The 20,366-nt window shown below is 46.6% G+C and overlaps 3 protein-coding genes, 1 non-coding gene and 2 pseudogenes across 5 annotated transcripts; 5 read left to right on the top strand and 1 right to left on the bottom strand.

The window, feature by feature from the left end:
* Positions 1-124: 124 nt before the first annotated feature.
* LOC120711713 (NAC domain-containing protein 21/22-like) lies at positions 125-2,703 on the bottom strand. Of its 2 annotated transcripts, none has more exons than XM_039997334.1 (3): positions 2,411-2,703; positions 1,768-2,087; positions 125-781 (listed from the first exon to the last, which is right to left on the bottom strand). In XM_039997334.1, exons 1-3 carry the CDS (start codon positions 2,580-2,582, stop codon positions 386-388), a joined length of 888 nt encoding a protein of 295 aa, XP_039853268.1. In that variant the 5' UTR covers positions 2,583-2,703; the 3' UTR covers positions 125-385. The 2 variants fall into 2 exon arrangements, with proteins under 2 accessions (XP_039853268.1, XP_039853267.1); XM_039997333.1 differs by having other exon boundaries at positions 1,768-2,072; positions 2,411-2,680.
* Positions 2,146-2,219, top strand: TRNAV-AAC. Its single transcript has one exon. It is a non-coding gene; the product is annotated as a tRNA-Val (tRNA).
* Positions 2,704-8,316: 5,613 nt separating the features above from the next.
* LOC120713228 lies at positions 8,317-9,121 on the top strand (annotated as a pseudogene).
* A 152-nt stretch (positions 9,122-9,273) lies between these two features.
* On the top strand, positions 9,274-10,006 carry LOC120713226 (putative F-box/LRR-repeat protein 23). The gene is made up of 3 exons (XM_039999224.1): positions 9,274-9,383; positions 9,490-9,643; positions 9,764-10,006. Exons 1-3 carry the CDS (start codon positions 9,274-9,276, stop codon positions 10,004-10,006), a joined length of 507 nt encoding a protein of 168 aa, XP_039855158.1.
* A 1,400-nt stretch (positions 10,007-11,406) lies between these two features.
* LOC120713912 lies at positions 11,407-11,861 on the top strand. Its single transcript, XM_039999873.1, has one exon. The coding sequence runs from the start codon at positions 11,407-11,409 to the stop codon at positions 11,824-11,826; it is 420 nt and encodes a 139-aa protein (XP_039855807.1). The 3' UTR covers positions 11,827-11,861.
* Positions 11,862-14,920: 3,059 nt separating this feature from the next.
* LOC120711712 lies at positions 14,921-20,212 on the top strand (annotated as a pseudogene).
* Positions 20,213-20,366: the final 154 nt, after the last annotated feature.

The raw sequence follows: 20,366 nt of genomic DNA, 5'->3' as shown, positions 1-20,366 counted from the left end.
CGCATCTTACTTTGTAGAATACAATATGGACTATGGAGTATACTGATTATATGCTCTATAGTTCTTTGGGGGAAACGGGGTTCAATATGTGTTTGTACTCAGAAAATCAATACCTTGCGGTGAATTCACAGCACAAATAGATTTGTCTTCATCTGTAATTAGAAACATATTTGAAAATAGAAACAGGAGGAGATAAAGACAAGCTCCCTTCATTAGCAACAATCCAATGTACAAATACTACACCAAGCCATTAGTCCAATAATGAACAATCTACTCTGCTGTATGTCACACTATACTAATCAAATTTAAGCAGCAGAAACTCTACCAACCACTCAATACTAATCATCACTACCACTTCATAACCCATCCACCACCAACGCAGATGTCATATTCCAAGGGGGTTCCACAGCTGTGACAGGACATTTTCGAGGTTCCAGTTGCAATTTTGAGGCAGCTCCAGTACTGAACTGCTGTTGCTTGGCATGCTGCTCAGCATCACTGTCCCGATGGATACCTTCTCAGAGGTATCAAAGGCCAGAAGGTCACCAAGGCTCACTGGTCTCTTCAACGGCAGCGCTGGCAGGCCGGAGAAGCAGGACACCTGCTCGGTTACCGTCGAGGCGGCGCTGAAGGCAGTGTAGGTGTCAGTAAGGGGTGCAAGCGGCAGGGAAGCCGGCAGGTCCGGCTCAGTTGATGGGGTGCCGTCCTGGGCATCCTCAGATGGTAGCTTTGGGTTGGTTGTTCTGCTCTTGTAGAACACCCTGCAAAGCACCCAGTCTTCCTGTATTTTGCAGATACATGTTAGAGTTCAAATAGTGAGTTTAAGGGATATATGAAATGGATAAATTGTATCAATTGCAGTTGAGCATAATTTCATTGGATAAAGTAGAATCCTTGTCGTAGGTTGAAGATGAGGGCTACAATATTTCATTCTGAATTCTCAATGGTTATCAGTAGCCTGTTACATAATGCTGATGGATACAACATGACAACTCTCTGTAATAAGTTGTATCTAAAAATTTATTTTTCGGAAGTTAATTACTTGAGGAAGTGCAATCATAGAAACCACTGTGTTCAACTGGCAATTTGGAGTAAAGAATTTGTCGTCTGGAGAGTCAAATCCTTCTCAAGGGAATGTTCAATACATTGATTTACTTCACTTATATGGCTTATGTGATGTTGATGGATCTGACATAACTACATTATTTGCATCAAGTTACTTTAAGAACTTGACTTTTGGAAGCTTGTTACTTGAGGAATTAGGAATTAAAAACCCTAGTAGTTCCTAATTGGCAACTTGAGGCAAGAATTAGTCGTGTAGAGACAGTTGATACTTTTCAAGGGACTGGTCAGTGCACTATTTTACTTTACTATATAGCTTATGCTTATCTGATGGCACCAGTTTAACAACTTTGCATTAATTGGATCATTTTAGTGAGGGACGCTGACATGGATTGACTAAAAATACTAAATGGATAGGGAGAGTAGGGCATGTGTGGGCCCCATGTAAGGATGATTGGGGCAACTTTCATGCAGTCTGTCTTGCGAGAATGTTCAGGGCAGCATCTTCAGTCTTCAGCATGAAAGAGACCTTCCTACTTAATTGGTTAGAAACCAAAGAGAAGAGCTCAACAATCTCAATTTAGGAGACAAATTTTCCATACCTTCAAAGGACTGTAAAATTCCTCAAACAGTAAAAATCGTACTACCAGTCATACCACGGCATTAATCGACTTCAACATGAGCTAGGAAAGGAGCTGAAGTTACCTTGAGACGGTGGTGCCTCGCCGCAGCCGGGGGCCGGCGTTCTTGAGACGGCGGCGGCGGCTCGAGGCGGAACTCGTGCATGACCCACTCCGTCTTGCTCCCCTTGGGGGCTCGCCCGCGGTAGAACACCAGCGTCTTGCGCATCCCCACCACCGCGGCGCCCTCCCCCTCCCCTTCGCCGCCGGCGACGACGGCGCGGTCCTTGCCGGTGGCCTTCCAGTAGCCCGACGCGGTGGCGCGGTTGGTGCGCTGCCCCGTCGCGTACTTGCGGTCGCGCAGGTTGAAGAAGTACCACTCCTTCCCGCCTACGCACGCGGCTTCTGATTAAGGAGATAAAAAAGTGATTATTAACCGACGAATTGCTTTCCAGAGCACCAAGGTTTCGTGGTGTAGTTGGTTATCACGTCAGTCTAACACACTGAAGGTCTCCGGTTCGAGTCCGGGCGAAGCCAATCTTTTTGCTTTTTTTTTTATTTCTGCAAGTTTTCCCTGCTCCAGAACTAGACTTCATACATATGAGCTCTGCTTTTTTTTTTCTCTCTATCTCTAACTTTTATTTTTGGAGAGAAGGAATTGAGAATACGAGCTGCAGATTAGTGAATGAAGAGGAGTTCAGATTACTGAAGGTAGAATATGTACAGACCTGGAAGGTCCCATGGCTCGCACTTGTTGAGGTCGACATCGACCATGGCAGCGCCGCCGTGGGCATGGCCGGAGAGCTTGTGGAGGAGGTAGTCGAGGACGAGCTCGTCGTCCCTCGGGTGGAACCTGAACCCCGGAGGCATTCTGGCCTCCATCATGCTGATCGAGCTCATCTTCTACCTACCTATCTGCTGTCAGCTTGAGAGAGAGAGAGAGAGAGAGAGAGAGAGAGAGAGAGAGAGAGAGAGAGAGAGGGGGGGGGGGGGTTTGAAGGCCACCAGGGCACTGGGAAATGGATCACCTCATGAACTGGTATGAGGGTATAAATAGGGTGCGCGCAAGTCAACCATGCAACTTGCTAGTTCAATACAAGCTAATGGTTGAAATAAAAAAAAGATCATTAAGTGGTTTCAAAATGGCGGTAACCGGATCAGAGTAAGTCAAATGAAAGGGAACACTAATCCTCAGCTACTCCTTCCATTTTGATTCTTCTTCTTGCATCTGTTTTGCAAATTGAATTGTTACATCCTAACTGTCAACTCAACAATATTATCATTAAGTGGTTCCTCAGCTACTCTCTCTCCCTTTTACAAATTAGGGGAATGTATCCGAGTATATATGAATGTGCACCTGCATAAAATTGATAAATTCTTGAAAACTTTTTTTATTGGTCGTATTTCTAATATATATGCTCACACAAACTCATAAACGATATCGATAAAGTTTCATATAAGACTTTGTAACGATCGAGTCGTGTATATAAAACATCATTCAAAGACACATGAATAAGACTGTCGGCAGACCATCCCTCCACAAGGGATTTCCCACAACATTTCCATGTGCAAATAAACCGACAAAAATCGACCCATTGCGCCCAAAGCGAAGACACCATTCTTTTCTTGTAGTAGAAAACATACAAAATGAACAAAACTGTTTTCTGGTCTTTTAGCCGACAACAAGCAACAAGTTGGAGAGTTATACCCAAAGTGAAGATGCCCAATCTTTTTCATATTGGTGGAAGTTTGTTAACTGCAGCATACTAATATATCCATTCTTCTATAATTTGGACGAACGGATAATTAGGTGAACATATATGTATCCATTCTCGAGAGTCATTCTCTATCGATCAGGTCAGTTTAGTTCACTTGAAGCCGCTCGAGAATTCAGATCTTCGCGGACCAGCCAGAAGGATATGGCGAACCAGTGGTAACAAGTGGCATTGGACATCACAGTTGCACAAAAGATAGTGAAAGTGACTCTTCTGCTTTATGAACGGTAGAGCACTGCCAGGCTTTCCTTTTCTTTTCTTTATCGGTGAAAATGGCACAAATGCTGAATTTAAAGTACTTATTAGAGCGAAGCTTCTTTTGCGACAAGATTTCTCAATTGGTTTATATATAATATAGCTATATATAGCTAGCAAAAACGGATTTATCCTTTGGTCATGACACACTAACAAATAATGGATTGTATTGGCACTTGGCAGTGGAAAAGACAACATAACTAAACAAGCACCCACTATTTCCTCAAAGGCAAAAAAAAAAAACAAGCTCCCAATATACCATATATGTGCCAATATGCCACTTGAAAGGGAGACACCACTAGCTCAGAATGCACTACTGTCACGAGTTGCACAATCACATACATGTATTTCCCAGCTTTCAACAAGACAGCGAGTGCTCTAAAATCTTATCTGCACAAGCTTGACGATGACGAGCAATCGAAACTGACCGCCGGCATAGTCGCATGAACGACGTTAACCCTAGGGGAGCAGCTTCACATGGCCTCTCACGTGCCACTGCCCACATGTCCACAACCGTGTCTGTCCGATCGGAAATCAACGGTCTGGAAATCACAAAAGAGTCACTGTCCAGGGGCCACTGAATGCTGCATGCATATGGACAGATAGGTTCCCAACTTTTATCTGAAGCTCCTCCTACCTCCTATTGGCACGCCTATTATTGGCTGCACTTACACATGGGATGGTTGTATGATAGAGATCGAGAAATTGATGGACGATGGATGTTAGTGATCTTGTGGGGCTCATCTTCACCTACAAGTGGAAATGTTTGGTCTCAGTAAAAGAAAATGTGACTTACCTTCTGTAGATTTTTTCTGGATGGTTCATATGGTAGACAGTCACCGGACTTAAGCTGAAATAATGAAACCCTTGGAGGCATTATATTGCAGCTAAAACTTTGCCAAACATGAATTTGTTGGGCATCTTAGGACGGCTCCTGCTCTAGATCTGAATAATAAGATGAAACCTTTTGGGCTTGCCCTTTAGGGTTGTAAATTTAACCTGGTACAAATTGTTGGTATATTATCCAACTGGCTTAATTGACACATAATGCTAATTTCATATATGGTATAAAATGTTATGACATCCAGTATACTTTTATCGCCTATTCGTATTTACCTTACTTCAACATTGAGTTGAATTAGTTGGTTTTGGTATTAGATGCATGCACCTGCTGGTCCCTTTGCTGCCAGTGTCATTTTCAGAACAATTCTGCAAAACAGTTGCTTTGCACTCCTTATTTGTACTTTATGTATGATTCTCAAATATGAAAGGAGACAAAAAAATGAGATATGTCCTGATCTGTCAACATCAGGAGGACTAGAGTGACGATGACATTATTCCACTAATAGTAGAGAAGGGAGAATTTGAATTTTAATCATCTTATTAGCACCTTTATTTCGTTTCTATACACTACTGGAAACTGAAAGGCTCCTGACGGTAAACCTAGACCGACGGGAGCCCAATAGGCCGAGCCCGCTACCGAGCGTCTAGGCTAGAACAACCGACAGGAGCCACTCCCTTCATCCAAATCCTATCCTTAGCGTCTACTCGCACACACCGCCTGCGGCCGCATCTCGCTCGCCCGCCCGCCTCCGCCCCTAGGCCGCCGCTGGCGGCGGCGATGGTTCGGGTAGCAGCGGCGGCCTGCTCGGCTCAGCTCGCCCCTCGCTCGCCCTCCCACCTCTCTCTTCCCCCGCCTCCCACCTCCTCCCGGCCACAAACCTCGTCGCCCCTTCACCGCCGCTGGCAACCGCGGCCAGATCCGCCCTTCTCCTCGCCGGATCCGAGGTACCCATGGCCGGATCCAATCAGGGATCGTGCCTTCCTCGCCGCCTCTTGCCCCAGGGGGGTGTGCCCTTGGTGGTCCTGGTGGCCGCGGGTTCGTGGCCGCCGCCACTCGCCCTGTCTCCGGTGGCCAGGGACCCTGGGCCGCCGCTCCCCTCGTGGCGCCGTGCCTCCGGTAGCTCTGATGGCTGGAGCGGTCGTGGCCGCCGCCGCTCGCCCGGGGCGCTGTGCTTCTGCTAGCTGGGGGCCGCGGCCGCGCCGCTGCCGCTGTTTGGGGCGTCCAGCGCCATTGCTATGCCCTTCATCCTCATGCCCGATGTGGTACGATTCTCACCCTATCTTACAGATTAATGTTTCTTGATTTTTCTTCAAATATTTCTTTGTGTGGCTTTTATCTGTACAGATTGATTTCAAAGCCACAGTTCTGAAGGCTTTTCTCCTATGATTCTGAATAGAAAAAGATTGACCTTTTACTTGCCTATGAGAGGTAACTGAAAATTGCAACACTCTCCCTCCCGTAGACCATCAAGAACTCCCGTCAGGAAAACTTTCCTGTTGGCCAACCGTTAGGAAAGGGTGGTCTTTCCTGACAATGGAGTCTTGTCGGTAGATTCCCGACGGTTGGCCGTCAGGAATTTCATTCCTGTCGGTAATCCTATAATTCCTGACGGTTTTTGGCCGTCAGGAATCTTCTGTTTTCTGGTAGTGATACTCTAAGAATGATAGAAATTTGGTGTACAAAGGTACATCGTGATATAACAATATCATGTTTCATATTGATCTGAGATAGTCATTTAAAACATGGGAGAGTTGGTCATCAGTTTGTTGTTTAAAAGATAGGAAATAGAATTGTGAGGCGCCAGGCTGAACAAACCAATACTAATTCAAAACTGTAAAAGACAATGTTGACATCGACACAGATGATACTTTGCATCTTACTAATTTGGAGTAGGATAGGAAGGGAATTGGGGACTAGGACGAGAGAGCAGGAGCCGTTGGGAAGAAAGATGGACAGAGAGATTCAGTTCAGAGTTGTCTCATTGTGTGCCTCTCCACAATAAAAGATAATAAACAGCCCCCTTCTGGGCTGGTGCGCGGCTTCCAGGCCCAACCTGAGTCTAGTTTACTTGTACACTTTAAGCCCACAACTCCTCTCACTTAGTCTGTTCAATAACCGGGAGGCGTACTTTGTAGTAGTGTTAGTTACATGTTTCTTGGATCTGCTCACCCTCTCACACTTCACCAAGTTAGGTTGTTTGTTTGTTACGTAAATTACGCCTCGGCGCTTGTTCTATTCGGTTGTCTCAGGTGTGTAATATAAGCGCTTGTGTGAGTGGTTGTGTGGCGAGTTAGATCCACATTGTATGAAAAATTCTATTCATCTTGTTAATACAAAGATGCACAGCTCTCTCCTGCGTGTATTCGATAAAAAAACCAAACTTTTGCTTATGAATCATATAAGCTAAGCATATGTGTAAGGCAGTGGAGGCAGTGGTTTGCAATGCACTCAAGGATTCACAAATTGCATACAAAAACTTGGCCAAAGTATATCCATATATTAAAATACACATGTACTCTACGTGGAATATGTTATGCACCGGGGATCAATTAGTGGTAAACGACAATGTGCCCTGGAACTAATTTGGTCCACCAACAATTACAAGTTCCTAATCCAGTTGCTTGATGTCTTTGAAGAAACTTAGAACTTTGATGACATTGAATAATAATTTTACAGAAACCGATCACTTTTTATTGAAGGTGAAACTAAAATAAATTCACTACAATATTCTGAAAATTCAAAATATAATCATAAAAGTGCGATTGTTGGAAAAGAAAAGATTCTAAATAACTGTCAAGTTGCTGCGCATTTGACAATTTTGTCCAGTACAAAATACTGTTTATTTATTGCTGACACTATTTGTATATGGCGAATCAAATATTGAACTGCGGTACATTAAATCTTTGACTACGGGGGTTTTGTGGAACTAAATAGGACTAAGCTATAGCATGCTGTAGCGGCTAAATTGCAAATATGCATAAATAGATGTATCATATCTCAAACAGGTGCGGCTCCAGCTCTCTTCAACTGGTGCATCAATGGAAATACGGCGTGAGGGCCTACAGCTGATGCATCAATGGAAATATAAGGAGGGTGATGGAGAAGAAGAGCCGGAGGAAAGAAGACAAATGGAGAGATAGTGGATTAAAAAGAGACCAGCCACCCTTCAATATCCTATTTTGCATCTGCCACCGATCTCAAACAACTAAAACGGCAGCTATAGCTGGAGATTTAGACCTTGGTAATAAGAGATTATACACATTCTTTCCAAGAACTAGAGATTATACGCATTCATATTCATCATATATTTATTATTAGGTGTATTGCTACAAACAAAGTTATATTAGTATAAATATCAGATACGTATTGGTGCTCGTGCGTTAATTCGTAAGGATCTACGTGGTTGAGTCGTGGACGGAGGGAGTTGCATGCGTTGGTCTGACTTGTATACATGATATACTAAGGCCCACCCGCCAATAATACCAGACGGATCAAACCAAACGGACCAAACCAAAAATTTAAATGGAAATTTTACTAGCTTTAAATTTAGAAATAGGTATAAGTATAGATATAGATTTGGCACTATCTTCGTTTGACTGCAATATTAACAAAATATATGGGGTGGACTACAATACGATGAGACATAAATCAATCCAATCCTTATACGATGAGAAATAAATCAATCCAATCCTTAAAAATCCGGACTCGGCGCATGCATGATGTAACCACGCCCTTTCTCTCCGGTGCCCCCACGCCAGGCATGCCCTCGCACCGTGTCAGCGGCGGCCTCAGGCACCGCCGCCGCGCGCGCCGCCAGCGCAGGGCGGCGGCGAGGGACTGGGCGGACGGCCCCTGACGGCGGACGTAATCCTGGTGATCCTCCAACGGCTGGACCACATCGACGTCCTGACGGCCGCCGACCGCGTGTGCCGCTCCTGGCGCCGCGCGTCGCGGGAGGAGCCCTCGCTGTGGCGCTGCATCACCATGCGCGGGCACGAGGGGATCGCGCGCAGGCTCAACCGCGGCGGCCTGGCCTGCGAGGCCGTCCGGCGCAGCGCGGGGCAGTGCGAGGCCTTCTGCGGGGAGTACGCCGGGGACGACGGCTTCCTCATCTACCTCAGTGAGCAGTAAGGCTGTTTGTTCTAGTTGAACCTTATTTTTAGGTGCTCTGTTTTGAGGGCACATAGTGTTTGATTAGACATTTAGACGTGTAATATAATCTGGTGCTCGATGCTACATCCTTTTGGTTAATGATTATTACCTGCATGCAAAAAACAAATGCGGAAAATTGGAAAGATTACCTGTGTATACTAATACTAATTAAAGAAGCCATAATCTATACTCTAATTGGGTATTTAACATTTTGACTATGCCCATAACTTTGCAGAGTCCACTTTTACATGTTAATGTTCTTTGCAGAGTCCACTTTTACATGATAACCCTAGAGATTGTAAATGTTCTTGTATGGTAGTACTATGGTATGGTGTTTGCAGTAACATTCAACAGGACGGTAAGATGTTAGATCTTGAGGATCGGGATGATGGATACATAACTAGACATCTCTATATTCGGTAAAATCTCAAACTTTCCTAGGTTCTAAGTGCCTTTAAATTCAGTATATAGCAGCAGCCTGCATGTTGTGATGACCAACGCAAACTCAAAATTTGCTCATCTGCCTGAATGATAAAGATAACATGAATACTTATTACTACCAAACATGGCCAAGTACACATCTGTCATGAACGAACCATTGATCAAACTGCTGCTTTCATTTCTCTTCCAGTTCATGTTCTCAAACAATATTCATAGTACTATGCACCTGTTTCTGTGAATAAGTTTACTAGTGTCTAGTGTTGAACTGCTTTTAACCTTTTTTTTTATTCTTGACACCACTGAATTGCTTCATGTTGAGTCCCTTGCGCAATTTTTGCAGATCTCCCCGTTTGAGGAGCCTTCGCCTCATTTCCTGCAATGATGTCACAGATATAGGGTTTACAGAGGCCGTGAAGGCGCTCCCACTGCTTGAAGAGCTCGAGCTCTCGCTATGTGGCAATGTAGGCGCTGATGGGGTGTATGAAGTTGGTGAGGTATGCCCACAGCTGAAGCGCTTCAGACTGAGCAGACCCTGTTTCAGTCATCACCGCCTACAAAACATGGACAAGGATGCCCTAGGGATCGCAAACATGCGTGGCCTATGCTCCTTGCAGCTTTTCGGAAATCATCTCAGCAACAAGGGTCTAGAAACAATATTGGACAATTGTCCACATCTAGAATGCCTGGACATACGCCAATGCCTCAACATTGACATGAATGAGACTCTGCTTGAAAAGTGTTCAAGGATTAAGACGATAAAGCTTCCCGCGTACCCAACTGATGACTATGATCTCAAGGTTGAAAGCCCCGGCACGAGAAGCCCTGTTAGGACAAATGCACGGTACACTGACCCATAATGGTGGCCTAATCAAGGTTATTACATCATCCACAATGATTATGATAGATCTTATCCCCCGCTTTCAAGATGCCGGTCAGCGAGGACGAGTTCATCAAACAGAGTTCTCTATAATAGTGGCACATAGCAATCGATCTGCTTAGTTAGTTGTTTTTCATATTTGTTTTTACATTATGATTAGTTACATTGCTGCTAGTGAGGAAAAGGTGTGGAGCTATCCTGTTCGAGTAAAGTTGAATGGGTGCATACTAAAGTAATTTGGATTATGATTAATTTTGTAATAATAACTACTGGGGAACATCTCAAACGAAAATGCAAAAAAGGAAAAAAATTATGTCTAGAGGGACACCTTCAAGCTACCCAGTTGTTCGTTTTTAACTGAAAAAAAAATGTGCGCGCATGGTATTCAACCCTCAAATCCACGACCTCCCTCCTTGTGCGATCTCTCCTTATCCTCCCACCTTTACTTGTTCCTGTTTTAGTAGGGGGTTGTAGCCCTTTTGACTTCTACTATATCTAAAGCTTTGTTATATTATTTGGGCATCTAGATTGCTTCAAATCAAAGAGAAAAAATCAACAATAAAGTTACACATCTTATTGAATCATATGTACATTTTTTGTATAAAGTTTGTCTCCATCCGATCCATATGCAAAAGTTATAAACTTCTAAATACAAGTTGAAATTCAAATTTGAAAGACTGGGAAAATTATCCGAGTCTACCAGCTGCATGAATAATCCCTTGAGTGTTTGTGGTGGCTCTATTTTATTTTGAGCCAGCAGGGATAGTGCAAAGATGTGGATGAGTCGATATATATGGATGTGTGTTCTCTAATTTAGTAAATAGCATTTTGGAAGAACCGTGAAGCAAGCGTAATACCCTATCCATATAACAAATGTTGAATATGGTCTTTAAAAATGTTACAAGTAGACTAGTCTTGAAAAACACTTACGAATACTTTGTAAATCATTAGTGAATGTAATGTTTTGAATTGAAGACAAATAATGCGTCGATGGCCATATCACCGCCGGTTTGAGAGACGAACTGTTGGTGATGAGTTAACACTGCCGGAATGTCACAAGTCATTTATTACATAGCGCCCATGCTTTTTTTTCTATGGTTTTCTGGCAATCATTTTGTACTGATATTTCTGCTCACAATGTACACAATCATGCTCCGCCCAAGCTTGATGGCCATCTATCTGTTGGCAAGGGAGCGAGACTTGAATTAGTAAACTTGTGTAATCTTGTGTTATCTCCAATAACGATTTAAACTAAAACCGTTTGAGAAAAGCTTCCAATTCATATCCAAACAACTCAACGAGCCGCCTCCTGCCGCCCTTAAGAAGACCTCTCCTTCCTGCCGAAAATCCAGCACGTCCAACAGACCCCAACCAACAGCCATGCCATCCCGCTGTATCAGCGGCCGCGAGCGGAGCCGCCGCGCGCGCCGCCGCCGCAGGGAGGCGGCGGCGGCGGCGCCATTGGCAGCGGCGGCGGCGGCGGAGGGGGAGGCCAGGGACTGGGCCGACGGCCTGGGGACGGACCTGCTGCTGGCCATCCTCGGACGGGTGGACCACGCCGACATCCTGATGTCCGGTGACCGCGTGTGCCGGAGCTGGCGCCGCGCCGCGCGGGACGAGCCCACGCTGTGGCGGCGCGTCGTCATGCGCGGCGGCGGCGGCAGCGCCGGGATCGCGCGCAGGCTCAACCGCTGCGGCGCCGCCTGCGAGGCCGTGCGGCGCGGCGCGCGGCGGTGCGAGGCCTTCTGCGTGCAGTACGCCGCCGATGACGGCTTCCTCATCTACCTCAGCGAGATGTGAGATCATTGGCAATGCAACTTATTATTTGATCCTGTCACCTGCCCCTCTGAATGATATGATCAATCTCTAACTGTCAGGTTATTAATAATGTACTATCTTAGAGCAAAAACTGTTTGGAAAATTTTATAGCAACTACTCGTGCTTTCAGTTGTGTGTAGATGCAAAATTGTTGCCATGCCAAGCCGCAAAATTGTTGCAAGACCGTAGTTTTTGGCTGTGTAGATTCTAATTAAGTTGATAACCAGCATGTTTTTGTTTTGTCGCAAAATCACCATACTTTTGGTTGCTTTCATTGAAGAAGATCAGATAATTTGATTGACTTCGGCTTTCATCAAGGCTAGACCTTTTTGGGTGGTGTCAACTCCTAACAGGACAACAAAATGCTCCAGCGCCTCTGGATGATGCATACTAGTACAAAACTAGACACCTCTATCTGCATGCTAATAAAATTGCCATTGCTTTGAGCTCATGTTTGGATATGTACATCATCTTGTGGTTCCCGGAAATTCTAGTGTTAGGATTTCAAAACAAAATATAAAGATAATAAGGTAACTTTAAAGTATGGATAACTTCAAAGCATACAGTATGGTTACTTTGAAGCCACCGAACGAATTGTGGATTATTGTTAACACCCTGCTGGTGTTATTCTTGCAGGGCCCCCAATTTGAAGAGCCTTCGCCTCATTTGTTGCGATGATGTGACAGACGAAGGATTTACAGAGGCAGTGAAGGAGCTCCCTCTGCTTGAGGAGCTTGAGCTTTCTCTGTGTGACAATGTCGGCGGTTCTGGGGTTTACAAGGTTGTCGGTGATGCGTGCACACAGCTCAAGCACTTCAGACTGAGCAAACATGGTCTTGTGGACAACGATGTGCCCGGAATTGCTTCCATGCACCGGTTACGCTCCCTGCAGCTGTTCAGCAATCGTCTCACGTGCATGGGCCTGGAGACCATCTTGGATAACTGTCCCCAACTGGAGTCCCTTGACATACGCCGCTGCAACAAGGTCAGCTTGCAGGGTACTCTGCTCGCCAAGTGTGCCAAGATCAAGAAAGTAAGGCTCCCTCATGACTCAATTGATGACCATGAACTCAAGGATGAAATTGTTACCGTGAAAGTCAGCCCTCTCCTGTTCCCTCTGAACCGTAGAGTGGTACACCCGGCTTTTAGAGGCAATTATTACCGCTACTTTAACCGTGATGAATGTTTCCCACGGCTCTCAAGATGATGAATGATGGACTGTCACGGCCATCAAATATGTATGGTGTCTTTCTTTCTAGCAATGGATTGTTAATGCCTTGAGGACACATGGTCAATTTAGTAGCACTTTCGAATTCTTCACAAAATTTGATATTTTGTTGGAATTATGTTGAGCGGTTCATGCTATAAAAAAGATTTGTTGAGTACGTTTATTTTATTAGGCCGAACAATATTTGAGGGTTTGTTGACAGGAAGAATACTTCTCTTATGGAGCAAACTCAATTCTCTTTTTTGCTGCAAGCCAAAGGGGATGAATTGATATATACCTCATATTTTAAAGCAACATTTTTTTTTGAAGTTGCTATGAAAACAAACTCACCCCCTGCTTCATCCTGTGATTGCTCAACTAATCCCAAAAGCAACACAAGCCTCACAAATTCAGTCCTCTCCTCCAATGGAAAGCAATTATTGATCTTGTTTATTGTTAGAATTGGGATCCTACTAATTTTGTACAACCACATAGAACTTTCAACTACATGGACCCTATGTGGGGTGAGGATGAGGCTGTGCTCACATCTCCTGGTCATACACACCATGCGCGGGGCAGTCAAGGTGTGAAGCGTGTGGTGGATTGTACAACTGGGATGGCCAAGCGATAGTATAGGCGATAGTATAGGATTATAGATGGGCAAACGTGATACACGGCACGGCACGACACGACACGGGAAACAGTGCTAGCAAGAAGGCTTACTCGTCCCATGCTGTGCCGGCACACCGCGCCGCCGCCGCGGGCCAGGCACAACACTACGCACCCCCGGCTGTGCCGTGCCGGCATGGTGGGCACGGCAACCTAGTGTTTCCGTGCCGGCCCGAACTTGACGCTAGCGACGTGGAGGCCAGAAGCGGCGGCGGCACGGATGCGCAGAGGCCAGGCGAGGTGGCAGTGGCGGCGCATGGATGCGTGGAGGACGGACGAGGTGGCGGCGCATGGATGCGTGGAGGACGGACGAGACGGCGACGACAACAGCTAGGCGCGAGGAGGCCGGACGAGCCTGCAGTGGAGACGATCAGGCACAGTCGCGCGAGGGAGGCTGTCGGAGCTCAGGCGATGGGGAGCCATCGGTGGTGCCTGGGGTGGCGAGGATCAGGGGAGCCTTCGGAGAAGAGAGAGAGAAGGGGGGCTGGTTGGGGGTAGCAAGTGATGAGGATTAGTGTTTAGAGGACAATATTTATAAGAGGAGTTTATGAGTCTATCGGGTCGAATCATGCTAGCTCAATAGTTGTGTTGTGCCCATGCTGGCACTACGTACTGGGGTTTCGGCCCACACACGATAGTGTTTTTTAGTGTCGTGTCCCGTGCAGCCCAATAGACACGGCCCATTTGGCCATCTATAGGTAGCTAGGATGGGATAGGAGGATAGGTAGATCAAGAAAGCCGAGTGTCCTAGATGTGTCAGATGATGATAGATGTGAAGCCTTGCTCTATTAATACTTTACTTTACGGGCATAGATGTAATGCATTAGATTCGTACTTAAAATGAAATACTTATTTTTCATTGTAGTTTGAAGTATCACATTAAGCATATAAAAAGACTAAATTATTCTCCTGAACCATTGCCGAAGTACGGATAAGCCGCCCTAAGCTATCGTTTGTTCATTTTTACACCCAAACCATGCCGTTTGGTTCAAATTATATCCTAGTAGTAATGAAAAGAAATACAGCGTGTAAAATTCAACACGGTTTTGAAGTACACGATCACGTTTAACTTTGTCTTGAACAACAATTGCCTTATTTTACCAAACTATAGTTCGGAAGTACAAAACTACATTCAAAATACTATAAGCAACTTGGAAGTACATATCCTGTTCGAGTTACATAGCAAGTCTTTCTAACCGGAGTTATCACGGCCTTGCATCTCTGCCTTGCGCCCCGTCTCCGATCCGCTCCCACGACGAGCCCTAAGCCTCGCAACCCACGGGTCCGCCGCCAGCCATGGCCTCCGGCGACCTGGGCGGGCTCAGCGAGGCCGTGCCGGCGAGGGACTGGGCCGACGGCCTGGGCACGGACGCGCTCCTGGCGATCCTCCACCGGCTGGACCACGTCGACGTCCTGATGGGCGCTGACCAGGTGTGCCGCCCGTGGCGCCGCGCCGCGCGGGAGGAGCCCTCGCTGTGGCGCCGGATCGCCATGCGCGGGAACGAGGGGATCGCGCGCAGGCTCAACCGCGGCGGCCTGGCCTGCGAGGCCGTCCGGCGCAGCGCGGGGCGGTGCGAGGCCTTCTGCGGGGAGTACGCCGGCGACGACGGCTTCCTCATCTACCTCAGCGAGCAGTAAGAAACAATTCCAGTTCGTCCGTGCACTCTTGAGAATTGTTTTACTTAATCCAGGTATCTGATGATTCGATGCGTAATCTACTAATCTGGTGCTAGGTTGTGGCCAATCGGCTGTTATTTTGAGTTGTTTTGATATGTCTAATATTCATCCAGTGCTAAGTTATGTCGGTGTCCGATTTGGTTCTCGAAACTAGGTGCTTTTGTTCCCATCTTTTGATGTTGGTGATGGAATTTAATTGATCTCGCCAATATAAGTATATAACTGTAGTTTTAAGTCTTTAAGATACATTTTTTGTTGTCATTAATAATTTGCACCCTCAATATAATATAGCTTGCCTATAGTAGTTTGGGTGCAAAAGAGAAAAATATTATGTGTTAAATATGTCAGATTATGTGCTGCTAGGTTACACAATTTTCAGCACCAATTCATATAGGTCTAGTAAAAGTTATATATTTGCAGATAATGTCAATGTCCAGAATTGAAAAAGCCGCTGCTACATGTACTTTATTTTGTTAAGTGCTATTTGTTCATCCTTTTATATATAGTCTTTTTTGTTAATTTTCATCATGATGTCAACTTGCTTTCAAAGGGTGTTTCCATCCAAGCATATGCACTTTCAATTAATAAGAAAAGAATTGCTCATGCATGAGAGCCCTAAGGTAGATCAACATGCAGCTTCATTTCCAACATATAAGGACAATTGCTGGAGAGATGGTGGATACATACATATATCTAATTTAAAACTTGGCAGATGTTGGAGACACTCTTCAAGTATCCTAGCTACTTGTCATCCATATCAATTACACTGCAGTTTTAATGATGTAACTAAACTTCCTCTCAGAACAAACTATAGCTTCATCAGACTCAAGTCTAAAAAGTAAAAACACAACAACGGCTTTGGACTTGTCCCTATAACTTTATTTGAAACATTTGGACTGAAAATACTGAAGAAAAAGTTGGAAAAGGTAACTTTGAATTGTGGTGCGGAATATGGATTGAACTATAACCATACTTCATAGTTCAAGTTCCTGTTTCTGTTTGGACTTTAGAGCCTGAATCTGGCTGATTGTCAGGTCATGGTTTGCAAAATTTATTTTTTGAAGTGGACTAGACACAATCGAATTTTATATGACAAATTACTGGACTGATGCAACTGTTTTACACTTGTAGACAACACGAAGTATGGTTAACTGGTGTTGTCAACGCGACGATGTTTCTCTCTGCTGATCTAAAAATATATTTAAAAATATTACTTAGTGTTAGAGTATATTAGGGATATCTCTATATTAGGTAGATTAAAATTATATCCGTATCCTATCATATCGGTAGGAGAAGCTCCTTGCCCTCCAAGTCATGTACCCTTATATATTCAGCCCTAAGGCTCAGGCTAATACAATCATCCATTACAACAATTCTATTCCTTCCACATGGTATCACGAGTTTAGGTCTTAGATCCTTGGCCACAAACCCTAATTTTCCGCCACCCCTCGACGCGCCCCTGTTACCCACACGCCACCGGTCGTCCTCCATGGCGCGCATCGACGGCCTCCTAGCGCGCCCCCGGGGAGATCACCATGTCGATCTCCGCCGGGGGCAGTGCCCTCCTTGATTTCCTTGGCAGATCCCGTTAGTTTGCCGCCCTCATAGTGTCTAGCAGCAGCAGATCGGAAAGTACCTCATTATCTGCCTTGGAAGACGTCGACGACAACTCTGTACCATGCTGCCGTGGTGGCAGTCACGGCCTCCAAGCGATGCTGCCATGGTGGCAGCAGGGGCCATGCGCGGCACATCCAGCTCGTCGCCGGCAGACTCCCTGGCAGCCCCTCCACCACCACACCCCGTCCCCTCATCGTCGTCGCTCCCAACGGAGGTCCGCTCGTCCCGGCGAGATCTGTCGTTACCGCTCTTGGCGGGGATCTGCTTGCCACGACGGGATCCGCCGCTACTGCCACTATTGGTGGGGAGCTGATGGCCCACCGAGATCCGCCGCCGCTGCTCCTGGCAGGGATGACTTCGCTTGTCCCAACGGAATCCCTCCGCCGCCGCTCTAGTGGGGAGCCGCTGGCCCAGCGGGATCCGCCGCAGCCGCTCTTGGCGGGGATGAGCTCCGCTCGACCAGGCGGAATCCCTCCACCACCGCCGGCCAGGGCATGCCGCTTGACCCGCCTCGTCCTCCTCCACAGCGCCGTTCGCTGCCTAACCCAGACTCCTCTGTTCTTCCTCTCTCTCTCTCTCGGCTGTTAACCATGAGAGGCAGAAAGAGAACAGAGGATGACTGGATGAAGGGTTGTGCTCGGCACACCCAGAGGTATTACACGAGATGTTGCTTAGTCTTTTTCTTTTGCCCGATCAGAGATCGAGATTGCGTCACCCGCCGCCTGTCGACCTCGCACCTCTACTTCGATGTCGGCTTTGACATCACCGGCCTCTTCTTCCTCTCCGACCCTGCGACATGGCGAGATGGCCGGCACCCTAGGGGGCGCTCTTTGCGCCGCCGCTTACATTGCCGCCTCGTCCGCACGTCGACCTTCGCCGGCTCGTCATCGCCTCCACCAATCGGGACGCCTTCACCGACTTTGCCCACCTACGTCTCGCCTCACGCTACTCGGTCTGATCAGCCAATGTGTGTGATCCACCCGGCTCCCGTGACGTCCGTCCTCGTCGAGCGCGCCTCTTCATTGAGCATGGAGGGCTGCCGCTGCGTCACCTCTTCGGGTAGCAGTGGCGTCACCCCATGGTCTTCTCCGCCGTTGCTTCCTCACCGCCGCTGACCACGTCCACGACCTCATCGTCGACTCATCGCTGCGCGCTTCGCACATGGTCTTCGTCAAGCTGTACCAGTTCTTCGCCATCTCTTTTGAGCACCGCCGTCGCGTCACTCGGATCATTCAGTCTTGTGCTGGAAAATCCGGGCTCTCCTTCTCGTTTTGTCCAGCACAACCGTCGCCATCACCTCTACTCCAAGCAATGGCAGGTGTCGACATCTTCTACCACGCCGTTCTTCTGCGCCTGCGACCGCCATGGAGGCCTTCTCTGCTGGTACCCTCGGCGACATCGTCTGGTTGTGCATCTTCCATTGCACGTCCGGTATTGGCAACAACGGTGCGTGCCCATCGTCTCCGACGCATTACCGAGCCTGGCAAACCCGGGCATGTGTCGCCCGATGGCCTGACTGCATCGACTTCGGCATCGCTCTCTTTACGACTGCCTCGACGCGTCGCCATCTTCGTCTCCGGCGTCTTCTCCATTACGCCACCACCATGGAGCCTTCTCGTGCGCCCACGGCTTCATGTGCAGCTACCTCGTCTTCGGCAACCTCGACAGCTTTACGTCGACCACGGCTACCCTACGCACGGCATCATCGATCATGGCTATTCACCCTCCCGCTCGGCTACCTCGACATCGGCACAAAGGGCTACCATTTGCTTGAACAACCTTGTGGGTTTCCACTCCAGCCACAACATCTGCAACACACTGACCGTTGTGACTGCGGGGGGATGTCAGCTCATCGACTTCTCTCTAGTCTTACCGTCTGCGACACTCCCGCTGTGACTGCGGGGATGTTAGAATATATTAGGGATATCTCTATATTAGGTAGATTAGAATTGTATCCGTATCCTACCATATTTGTAGGAGAAGCTCCTTGCCCTCCAAGTCATGTACCCCTATATATTCAGTCCTAAGGCTCAGGCTAATACAATCATCCATTACATCAATTCTATTATTCTACACTTAGTACTGAAAGCCAATCTATTTTAATGGGTTGATTTCAGAATTTTAGTAGTGCCGAACAGGTTTAGACTGAATTTTAGCAGATGTTACTCAATCAGCGACGTTTAAGATTGTGCTAATTTTGCAGGGCCCCTTGTTTAAAGAGCCTTCGCCTCATTTCTTGCAATGGAGTCACAAACGAAGGGGTTGCTGAGGCCGTGAAGGAGCTCCCTTTGCTTGAGGAGCTTGAGCTTTCTCTATGCGACAATGTAGGCCGTTCTGAAGTGTTTAAGGTTGTTCTGAAGTGTTTAAGGTTGTTGGCGAAGTATGCCCACAGCTGAAGCACTTTAGACTGAATAAAAAACTTTTTGACGTTACAGTGTGGGAAAAAGAAAAAGATGTGCAAGGGATTGCATCTATGCATGGGCTACGATCCTTGCAGCTTTTCAGCAATCTTCTCACAAATGCGGGTCTAGAAACCATCTTGGACAACTGTCCCCATCTGGAGTCCCTTGACATTCGCCACTGCTTCAACATTGACATGGATGAGACTCTGCTTGTAAAGTGTGCCAGGATCAAGACGATGAGGCTTCCGGATGACCTGACTGATGACTATGACCTTGAGATTCAAAGCCCTATCAGGACATATGTTCCTCGAGAACCATTAGGATACGTGTGCTATTCTGATTTCTGTTATAACAGCTATGAGGACTCCGACGACGACTCCGAGGATGACTCGGATTTCTATGGTGAGCCCTCCCGCTACGAGAGTGACCTCGACAAGTATGAAAAGATGCTTCGGTCGAGCATGCGCACGTTCCTGAGATGAAGTCCAATCTGCAGCCTGAATTCCATGGAAGCGCTCTGATTGCTGGTACATACGCGTACATCCTGGCCGCTAGCACATCCATGTACTGTGGCATTTTTTGGGGGGCAGGTATTGTGGAGATCTGTTTCAGCTTTGGTCTCTGCTCTCGTGCTCGACAGGTGAATTGGTCCCGTGATCCAAAATTTAGCTCACAATGAGGTGATGAATAATTTTCATGTAAACATTGCTGTGTCCTCTGTTGCGAAGTGATCTCTGTCCGAATGTTGTGAAATAAGTACCAGTTTTCTAGCTTAAATGTCGAAAACATTTGAAGTTGTGTATTGTGACTTGTTCCCGTCGCCTCCATGGTGTGCAGTACACTGTGTACCTTGGAGACTACTATAATTTTCTCTTGTCACATTCTCACGACCAAAAAACTAGAATTCAGATTTACTCCCTCCGTTCCGTATTATAATTTATTTCACTTTT

This window comes from Panicum virgatum, chromosome 6K (genome assembly GCF_016808335.1).
Source record: "Panicum virgatum strain AP13 chromosome 6K, P.virgatum_v5, whole genome shotgun sequence".
Classification (NCBI taxonomy): domain Eukaryota; kingdom Viridiplantae; phylum Streptophyta; class Magnoliopsida; order Poales; family Poaceae; genus Panicum; species Panicum virgatum.
The sequence above is the reverse complement of the archived record's forward strand: the minus strand, read 5'-3'. Positions and strand labels throughout refer to the sequence as shown.

Coding starts and splice junctions, on each gene's coding strand:
- LOC120711713 (XM_039997334.1), bottom strand. CDS start 2,582: ATGAGCTCGATCAGCATGATGGAGGCCAGAATGCCTCCGGGGTTCAGG. Junction 2,088..2,410: donor CGAGCCATGGGACCTTCCAG/GTCTGTACATAT, acceptor CTCCTTAATCAG/AAGCCGCGTGCGTAGGCGGG. Junction 782..1,767: donor CGAGGCACCACCGTCTCAAG/GTAACTTCAGCT, acceptor TGCAAAATACAG/GAAGACTGGGTGCTTTGCAG.
- LOC120713912 (XM_039999873.1), top strand. CDS start 11,407: ATGCCATCCCGCTGTATCAGCGGCCGCGAGCGGAGCCGCCGCGCGCGC.
- LOC120713226 (XM_039999224.1), top strand. CDS start 9,274: ATGGCCAAGTACACATCTGTCATGAACGAACCATTGATCAAACTGCTG. Junction 9,384..9,489: donor AGTACTATGCACCTGTTTCT/GTGAATAAGTTT, acceptor CAATTTTTGCAG/ATCTCCCCGTTTGAGGAGCC. Junction 9,644..9,763: donor GGGTGTATGAAGTTGGTGAG/GTATGCCCACAG, acceptor TGCTCCTTGCAG/CTTTTCGGAAATCATCTCAG.